Here is a 10,344-nt window from a genome sequence, read left to right as displayed (position 1 = left end):
ATTCAAATCGATAAAAAAATAATTTGGTACGTTGCTATAATAGGTCACCCGGAAGCTTAATAGCTGCATTAACACACATAATAAAATTTTAACTATGCATAAAAAATGTATTGAAATTGTTTTAACCGTACGTTTGTTTATGGAAACGTCTATACAGTAAATTGTAGTGAAAACAATTACTTGTGACGCCATAGTCTTTTTGATACACTTCCGGTTCCAGGTTAGCGTCAAATCAAGAGGGACATGAGTCTCTTGCTGCCTTCCTCTTAGGTCGTCGAGTTAAATTGTCTCCTTATTTAGCCAAATAGTCTATCGTCGTGTTAAATGTTATTGATATTTTCATTCCATTAAAGGACGCTCGCGGGTATTCACATGTTTAAGCTGCTTTTGACGCAGTAACCTTGGCCTGCATGTCGGTCAGATAACGTCAGTGAATGGATGTAACAGAAATCTAAAAAAAAAAACATGTCTATACTTGGGTTAAAGTCGTCACCAGTCAAGGTAAGACCATTTATCGGTTGAATTAAAAGTCCATATCGTACAAAATGTTGAAAACGTGACAACAATTGTGCACCTAACATTAGGTAAATGTCTTTGTCAGATATTAACAGCAGACGCACTTTCGCGTTGTCTCACGTTCGTGTCTGCACGCAGCAAGTTCGGCAAAGCAAGACTTCCCAAAGAGGTGAATTTAATATTTTTAAATATTCAGTCAATTTGTAGTGCTTTTGACTCTTTTTTTTTTTGTCCAAATAGATTTTCGAAGAGCAGTCACAAGAACATGAGAAGTACAGCGGTGACCCGAACCAGCCTCACAAACTGCACATAGTGACCCGAGTTAAAAGTGCGTTAAGAAGGCCATACTGGGAGAAAGACTTGATCAAGAGCTTTGGCCTCCAAAAGGTAGTTACTTCAAAACCCTGCAATCCACTGATCGTTTTTACTTTTTAACGGCACCAAAGCATGTATGAGATTAAAATATATGCCTTGTGACATTCAGTGTTGTCTTTTATCATGCAGGCACAGGTACCTGTCATCCACAAGAACATAACATCTGTCAATAACCAACTGAAGTTCATTAAACATCTCATCAGGTATGACATGTGAAGTGACTAATGTACATTTTACAGTGGAGCTTGACAGCATTTAGTGCACGGGTGTCAAACTCGTCCATTGTGGCCACATCAGTTGCAGCTTCTCTTTATCTTTATATCATAAGGCGATTGTACATTCGTTATATAACAATATATATATTTGTTATATAACTATATATAACAAATGTTTAATCGCCTTATGATATAATTACACAATTTCCTATGCATTTGATTATTTGAACACAATTGATAACTTGCTTTGTAATATAAGTTGAGGTGACAAGCAGATATTTAGGTATTTTTGATTACATGTTTGGAATTTACCGGTCGATCTACGTTCCCATCCTCACCTATGGTCATGAGCTTTGGGTTATGACCGAAAGGACAAGATCACGGGTACAAGCGGCTGAAGTGAGTTTCCTACGCCGGGTGGCGGGGCTCTCCCTTAGAGATAGGGTGAGAAGCTCTGCCATCAGGGAGGAGCTCAAAGTAAAGCCGCTGCTCCTCCACATCGAGAAGAGCCAGATGAGGTGGATGCCACCCGAACGCCTCCCTAGGGAGGTGTTTAGGGCACGTCCGACCGGTAGGAGGCCACGGGGAAGACCCAGGACACGTCGGGAAGACTATGTCTCCCGGCTGGCATGGGAACGCCTCGGGATCCCCCGGGAAGAGCTGGACGAAGTGGCTGGAAAAAAGGGAAGTCTGGGCTTCCCTGCTTAGGCTGCTGCCCCCGCGACCCGACCTCGGCTAAGCGGAAGAAGATGGATGGATGTTTGGAATAGCTTGTTTCATGATGAGATGTTATTAAAGTTGAGAAAATGCATAACATACATTATTCTCAGTCAAAATGTAAAGATTATATACATTTATCAATAAAGATTAGGTGCTTTGTTGATGGTCATTATTTCCAGGCTTTAGCGGGCCACTTAAAGGGATGCTTGGATTTTTAGTACATGAGCAAAACATTTATATTTTCATTGATTGTGCTATAATTAGATATTTAATTTGCTTTCTTTTGAATTAATTTTTAATTGAATTTCCTACAAATATCTTTGTTTGATTCTTACTTTTTTTACATGGCATATTCTACAATTTTGTTCACCAACAATTTTTTTATGAAACACCCCTCAGTTTAGTTTAATTTTGGCTTAATTATTTTTGAATCCATCTAAATCTACAGTCTTTCAATACATTTTACATTTAATTTTGTTGTGCAACTTTTTTCAAATGTTTATTTTAATGGCCTCTTTCATGTGTTTATATAAATATTTTTAAATACATTGTTAAACTTCATTTTTATTAGATGGCAAACAGTTCTGTTCAAGGAATCACTTACATTTTGGGGTGAAGTAAGCATGAGAAAGCGCAGCCAACTGATGGTTGCGTTAGAACAGAACACTAAGTGGGTGGAACTACTCGTTGGCTTACAGTTCTTCCCAACATTTGTTAACATTTAACAAAGACACTGACTTGAACACCAGGCTGTCATTCATTGCAGCATAAAAACTTTCGACATTGTCCTTAAACACGCAGAATTGAGCCACTAAAGACTCCACATGGACTCCCCACCGAGCAAGACCTGGCCGACTCCTACATCAACAGCAAAGGAGAGCTGATAATTCGACGCCTGCTTCAACCTGTCGACACCAAGGCCATAGAGCCTTGATTATTGATACATGATAAAGATGCCAGTAGTTACTGGTGCACTAAAAAAACATTTTGTATTATCTTGTCAAATAAAACAATTCTGACAGCAAAATGTGGTGTTGCCTCTTTGAAGACTGGATTTGTCTACAATCCTACACTTATCCTCAATCAGGGATCCTTTCTCTTTTAAAACAATGTTTTAACATTTTTCAATTCTGTCAGGTGCTCACTTCACAGAACTGCCACAACTTTGTTTTCAACTGCTTTAATTTGTCTCCAATGGTCACATTTTTGCTACATGGAAGTGAGTAAAACATTTTTAAAGATGGATGCCCAGAGGAATTTAACTTATTAGACTAACAAATTCATGTCAGAGTAGCTCAGTATTAATGAGCTATGCTGTCTTCCACCTAACAAAAATACTCCTGTTATCTGATTATGAAAGTATGTAAGTAGACATTGTATCACCAAATAAACTGAGCAGTCATCCAACATGGAAGCTTGAGGGCTGACTAGTGAATATAAAAACGAGGTAGCCCAGAGAGGGTAAAACCTGACATCCGTCAGGTTTTCCTCAGTCATCCTCTTCATCAGAGTCTGTATCGTAGCCCCGCCCTCTGATAGTTTTCTTCTCCACCTTGGTGAACTTGGAGTGTGTGGCTGTGGGCGGCTCCATCAGGTTACCACTAAGACAAAAAACATTGTGTGTTACAAAGAGAGATGAGCGTCACTAAGATGAAAGTCAAACAAATTAGTAAATTAATTGAGGAACGTATTGAAAATTACAACACTACTTTATATATTTATACGACCAAGAATCATATTTGGTCACTTATGTCAAAATGGACACCTTACTATAAGGCAGTCTCCATCCATCCATTTTCTACCGTTTATTCCCTTCGGGGTTGCGGGGGGCGCTGGAGCCTATCTCAGCTACAATCGGGCGGAAGGCGGGGTACACCCTGGACAAGTCGCCACCTCATCGCAGGGCCAACACAGATAGACAGACAACATTCACACTCACATTCACACACTAGGGCCAATTTAGTGTTGCCAATCAACCTATCCCCAGGTGCATGTCTTTGGAGGTGGGAGGAAGCCGGAGTACCCGGAGGGAACCCACGCAGTCACAGGGAGGACATGCAAACTCCACACAGAAAGATCCCGAGGCCGGGATTGAACTCCCGACTACTCAGGACCTTTGTATTGTGAGACAGACGCACTAACCCCTCTGCCACCATGCTGCCCTCTATAAGGCAGTCTAACCATGTGAATCCCCAAAGCCAATCAGCCAAGAAAAGTTTTTTTTTTTTTTTTTAAATGTTAGTTGTACGATTCTCTCCGATTCTAAATCAATTCAGTATTATAATTGAAAAAATATATAATGTACATGCATATATAGTTTTTCTCAATTCTCACAAATACATATATGTCAAACATCAGCAACCCAGAGGAGCTTTTGTAACCTGTAACCGGTTTTGAAAAATATTTTACTATGATTTTTATAGCAAATTATATTTTGGGAGAATCAGTTCTGAATCAAATTGTCACCCCAAGATTTGGAATCGAATAGTGAGATTCCCATCTCTAATAAACATAAAACTGAAAATAAATTATTTTGCAATACACTATCGTGATTTTCTGGTAGTAAATATTTTTTAAAAAAATTTGTTTTTTTGTGCTCTATGAAGCAAAATCTGCCATTTATTTTCCTTGTTCTGAAAAAAAAATAAAAAAAATGTTATTTTTATTTTAAAAAAAAACAACAAAAAAAACAAGGTAGCCCAAAGGGATATAATAAAAATAGTTTAAAAAAAGTGTATTTGATTAATATTAATTTATATTAACAGACAATTAATTAAAAGTTTGAAAAGCTATCAAATTTGAAGAAGAAAAAATTAACTAATGAACTACAATTCTATACAAAAAATAGATGAGTGGACAGCAGTGACATTGTTTATCAAAATATACTAAAAAGTTATGTAATTATATATAAAAACAGCATTTCAAATCAAATTTGATACAAAAATAAAAAAGCTACTAATTTTAAAAATGGTAAACCATTTAAAAATGTTGATGAGTGTCCTAAACAGCTAAACATACATATTTGCCCTCTTTAATCCATAAAAAACAACTGTTTTTGATTTAAAGAAAAGAGAAAGAATACAATTTGGAGATTTGTCTGTAAATATCTCTCAACATAGCATAGCAGTGTAAATGCTTAGCTGTAGTAGAGTACATACCTGTAATTGATAACACTGCCACAGCCAAGTCGCCACTCCAGCACTTCTGTGCTAAACTCATCTGTGTTTCCCAGGTCTGCGAAGCCGACCACGTAGTCCTTTGACTTCCCGTCAATGAGCAGCGCCAGGGTGGGGATGATTTTAATGCGCAGGCGCTCTGTGAGGAAGGGCGCCTTTTCCACATTGAGTTTGATGAATTTGGTCTCCACGTGCTTCTTTGCCAGAATGGCCAAGTGTTTGTCCAGGATCTTACATCTATGTATGTGGACAGTGACAGATGACAAACTCTTCAATGTCTACTGGAATTTACCGTAAATGCTCTACTTAGAGTACATCTCGTAATTGGAACATTTACAATTGTTATGATTTTATTAGTACACTTCTAAGTCTCTTTGGTTTGACAATAAAACAGTGAGCTTACCTGAAGGTGGAGTTTTTGTAGAAATGGCAGACAACGTTCTTGCTCTCCTTGACCTCACTGAAGAATTCCTTCTCACTCGGGATTTCCCGATACTCTCCGTGACCTTTAGATAGCCACTCCTAAGACACAAACAAAACATTTTCTCACATTTTGCATGACAAAACCATATGGCCAAAAGTTCTTGACGTGAATAAGGAGTCAAATGTAACAATCATATTTCTTCAACTGCAGAGAGTTACAGACATCTTGTTAGTATTTTTATTTTTTTTACAATCCCCATATTTTTGTCAATGTTGAAATGTTAACAAAATCTGCTCTATCACCAAAAATTATGTCATCATAATCATCCATCCAATGGGAGAGCTATAGTCAATCCCAGCTGCATTCGGGTAGAAGGTATGGTTCCTCGTGGACAATTCGCCACCTCATCGCAGGGCCAACACAGATAGACAACATTCACCAATGTTCAGTAATTACAACCCTCTACTTGTGTCAACAGAATTTTTTTTTCCTAAGGGGGGAAAGTAGACATTTATTTCAGGCGCGGACAGTTTATTGGAGGGGGTTTATTTAATGAAAAATGAAAAGTAATCAACAATAGCGATGGCACTATCGAGTGAGCCCATCTGAGAAACAAACCACATTTCCTATAATCCCCATGCGCAGCGCAGCTCAGTGAAAATTTTCAGGAAGCACAGAAGCAGAGCGGAAAGCTCAAGCAATGAGATCCTCCCCCAAAGTTAAAATCGGACTTTTGGACGCATTTTGGCTTCGCAGTCAAGGAAAATAAAGAGGAGAAAACGTGACGGACATGCAAAATACAGTTTGCAGATATTGCCAGACCGCTATCGTCTATAAGTCAGGATACAAGCAACATGAGGAGTCACTTAACACTGGAAAAGATTGACGCAAAACCAAGATGTGAGCCAAACATCAATTTGTGAGGCATTTAATTCAAGTTTTCCTCATGACAATATGTTTACAATATCAGCTCAAAGACACTAAACTGAAATGTTTTTACAATGTTTGCTTGTTACTTGAAACACTGTTCCTTCCTTACTTCAATTTACAATACTTCTTGGAAGTGATACATTGGAATAAAACATTTAAGCATTAGGTTTGTGTTTATTTACAACAAGTGTGTTTATCCTTAACATACGTAGCACTCAATTAGCACTCACTAAGCCATTTATCCAAGTCTATCTTTTTTTTGGACATTACTGCAATAATATTGTATAGTGACCTTAAAGGGGAATTGCACTTTTTTTCAAATTTTGCCTGTCGTTCACAATCATTTTGAAAAACATGACGATGAATGTTATTTTTTTAGCATTCTGAATATTAAATAAATGCGATCAAAAGTTTGCTTGCAATGGAGCCTATGTGAGCCGCGTAATTCCACCTGTAAAGGCCTTAAAAAACATCCAAACACCTCGAATTAAGGTTTTAAGTACATGATTGAAGTATTGTAAGTATGTATTGTAGTAATGGGTACATTTATAATAACATTTAATATTTACGTAATTTGATAATTTTAAGCATATGCGGCGCATTAATTTAAAAAACGCATCACAACGTTCACTTTTTTTTTTCTTCATCACTGATTATTACTCAATGCAGACTTACTGTACAATAGGATGCCGACTGCTGGGATGTTCATATATTCCCATCGAGGTGAAGAATGACTCATAATCCTCACAAAGAAAAGGGGGTACAGAGGTTATGATGATTTATGATCTAGAATAAGCTTACAAGGAGCAGGAAAGCGAGGAAGCTGCAGACCACTCGATGTAAACATAGGGACACACAGAAGTAATCAAGGCGCCGCTAAAAATAGTTCATCTGCGTTAGCGCTTATAATAAAAATATCACTGATACGTGGTTAATATTCAAATCACATGATGTGAATTTCTGGTCTTGTCATCCTCGGCTGGACAGAAGGGTGACACGGCAGTGCGGCTGGATCAAAAGAGACGTCGGAGACGCTTTACTGAACCAAAAGTTGCTTTATTACACAGGACTGTAGTTCCTGGGAGGAGGTCAGGTCAAATATGGAGGATTCCTCTCCCAGAGAAGCCAAACCATCAGTTTATATATTCCTTCTTTCACTGTCTGGGTGTGCGCTAAGTCTAAACAGCACCACCTGACCATATAAGGAGATATTTGTGTGTAAGTGTCTTGAAAACAACTGCTTTAAGTCATAACTTAAAGGTTGGTGTTTGAGATAGACAGGTAGTCTCCTTTCAAGGATATGGTTATCACTTTTACATTCCGAAGTCCCAATTAGGGCCTCTTTCCTCAATCCACCTGCGAATATCAAACTAAGGGGCCTTATCTTAGTATGTGCTCGAACTGAAATGCCACTGTTTACTCAAACCTGATGGTTTGCTTTCTCCAACATATGTAGAATATGAGTTAATCAATAAACTTCACACTAGGGCTGCAACAACTAATTGATTAAATCGATTAAAATCGATTATAAAAATAGTTGGCGATTAATTTAGTCATCGATTCGTTGGATCTATGCTATGCGCATAGGCAATTTTTTTATATTTTTTTATAAACCTTTATTTATAAACTGCAACATGTACAAACAGCAGAGAAACAATAATCAAAATAAGTATGGTGCCAGTATGCTGTTTTTTTTCAATAAAATACTGGAAAGGATAGAAATGTAGTTTGTCTCTTTTATCCGATTATTAATCGCTTAATCGAAGCAATAATAGACAGATTAATCGATTATCAAATTAATCGTTAGTTGCAGCCCTACTTCACACCAAATGTAAATGGAGTTTTGTTGGCAGTTTTTGAATCGTTATTTATGGGATTTTATGGGCGAAATACCACTAACAAGTTAGAATGTATTAAAAAAATCCATCCATCGTCATGTCTTTTAAAATGATTGGGAACAATAGGCAAAATTGACCCAAAAAAGTGCAGTTCCCCTTTAATACTGTGGTAATATCATACCATGAGATTTTGATTTTCCTACATCTCTTACTACCAATCAATGTGCGTTAAAAAACTGAAACACAAACACAACCTACCTGCTTCTGTTTCTGGGCTTTCTTTAACGCCTCTAATCGTCTTTCCCTCATTCTTTCAAAGTCGTCTTCATCCATATCGCTTAGTTTGGTCAACTCTGCATCCACCTGGTCCTCCACCAACTTGGCAGACTGCAGCAAAACCTTGGTGATGTTGTCGATCGCGTCGCTGGCCATGTTGTTTGACTGCTTGTTGTCAACCTGAAGGCGACAATATTTTAGCTAGGACAGAATACAATGATAGTAACAACACAAAACGCACATTTTAAATAACTGCATGAAGGCAAATAAACTCCTGTTTTCTGTTTGTAGAGCAATGTACTGCCTCAAGTAAAGCGCACTGATTATTATTATTATTATTAATGATTACTATTCAAGCAACAATGTTTAACTATCCATCCATTTTTTACCGCTAATTCCCTTCGGGGTCGCGGGGGGCGCTGGAGCCTATCTCAGCTACAATCGGGCGGAAGGCGGGGTACACCCTGGACAAGTCGCCACTTCATCACAGGGCCAACACAGATAGACAGACAACATTCACACTCACATTCACACACTAGGGCCAATTTAGTGTTGCCAATCAACCTATCCCCAGGTGCATGTCTTTGGAAGTGGGAGGAAGCCACTAATTTAAAGTAACTGTCAACGTCCAAAGGCGTTCGCCTAAACCAAAGGTTTAGAGTTCAGTAATAGCTGCTTTTAACAAGTCAACTAGCCGCTAACAACAATTTGTGATGCATTTTACTTCCACCACAATTAATATATGTGTTAGATACGCCGAAAGTCATACAACAGTAGAATTATTTCCTCCTAAGTAGAAAAAGTGTGTAGGTACGCAAGTAAACCGTTAGCCGTTGCGAGCTAGCTCAAGCTAAGAAGCTAGCATTAGCTTGGTAAACACAAATAGAAGTCAAAGCCAGAAATTGATTAATTTATAATAAAATATGTGGTACACATGCAAACCATGTAACTATTTATGCATTTGAGATATCAAAACATACTCATTCGCCACCCCGGCATTCGCTCCTTACCTATTATTCACGGTGGAGAAAGACGGATGTGTAGCGGAAGTGACCTCACGGCTGTGTCAAAGCGGAAGTGATCGGTTGTTATGTTAAAAAGCAGCTATCACGCCAATTTTCTTCCCATTACAAAAACCTTCCTAGCCCCCATTTACTTCCGGGGTCATTTCCTCTTACGTCATTGACAGCGATCGATAGCACTTGTCGGAAAATGGAGTTAATGACACAAAACGTCTTTCACTGGGAGTGACGTAGTTGTTATGACGTAGGGTGGTGTGAGTCAGACGGGGACCACAACGTACACCTGCATAATATTATCAAATCCAGTTTTGGGTATTGGCCGAAAGGACAAAATCACGGGCATAAGAGGTCGAAATGAGTTTCGAATTTGGCATATTTATGAAAGACAACGACCTACATATCATTATCAAAATTATGTTGCAAGCAAACATTTTATACACAAAAGTCGATATCTTAAAGTGAAACATACATTTACTCGTTAGATTAATGATTTCAAATTAATAATACAATATTTTACTTTCTTTTACAGGTTGTGGTTTGTATGACAATTGTTTTGATTTATTATTTAAATTGCTCATCCTGATGTACAACTTTGGAATAAAATATATTGAATTGTAGTGTATTGAAAGTGCCCAATGTGTTTTTACATTGTATAGGTATGTTCATTGTTCAATAAAAAAAAAAAAAACTTCATCACAACATCCGGTTTCGGTGAGCAAAATCTTTTTTCAGCGGCCAGATTTTCGGTGCATCACGTGTCAATAATCGGCTCTATGGAATATATGAACATATATTTTTATTCAGAATAAATAGCGATTGTTGAAGGATGGGAATTGACACTCTGGCGTATTT

General features: G+C 37.8%; 2 protein-coding genes across 3 annotated transcripts; one reads left to right on the top strand and one right to left on the bottom strand.

Moving 5' to 3' along the window:
- The first annotated feature begins 173 nt into the window (after positions 1-173).
- On the top strand, positions 174-2,853 carry mrpl30 (mitochondrial ribosomal protein L30). Its single transcript, XM_062069783.1, has 5 exons — positions 174-501; positions 602-685; positions 757-903; positions 1,021-1,094; positions 2,628-2,853. Exons 1-5 carry the CDS (start codon positions 466-468, stop codon positions 2,758-2,760), a joined length of 474 nt encoding a protein of 157 aa, XP_061925767.1. The 5' UTR covers positions 174-465; the 3' UTR covers positions 2,761-2,853.
- Positions 2,854-2,987: 134 nt separating this feature from the next.
- Positions 2,988-9,635, bottom strand: txndc9 (thioredoxin domain containing 9). 2 transcript variants are annotated; one of them, XM_062069781.1, is made up of 5 exons: positions 9,481-9,635; positions 8,453-8,650; positions 5,406-5,524; positions 4,985-5,239; positions 2,988-3,427 (listed from the first exon to the last, which is right to left on the bottom strand). In XM_062069781.1, exons 2-5 carry the CDS (start codon positions 8,624-8,626, stop codon positions 3,316-3,318), a joined length of 660 nt encoding a protein of 219 aa, XP_061925765.1. In that variant the 5' UTR covers positions 8,627-8,650; positions 9,481-9,635; the 3' UTR covers positions 2,988-3,315. The 2 variants fall into 2 exon arrangements, with proteins under 2 accessions (XP_061925765.1, XP_061925766.1); XM_062069782.1 differs by lacking the exon at positions 9,481-9,635 and adding an exon at positions 8,860-8,881.
- Positions 9,636-10,344: the final 709 nt, after the last annotated feature.

Source organism: Entelurus aequoreus, linkage group LG14 (assembly GCF_033978785.1).
Source record: "Entelurus aequoreus isolate RoL-2023_Sb linkage group LG14, RoL_Eaeq_v1.1, whole genome shotgun sequence".
NCBI classification, from domain to species: domain Eukaryota; kingdom Metazoa; phylum Chordata; class Actinopteri; order Syngnathiformes; family Syngnathidae; genus Entelurus; species Entelurus aequoreus.
This window is presented reverse-complemented; position numbering and strand designations above follow the sequence as displayed.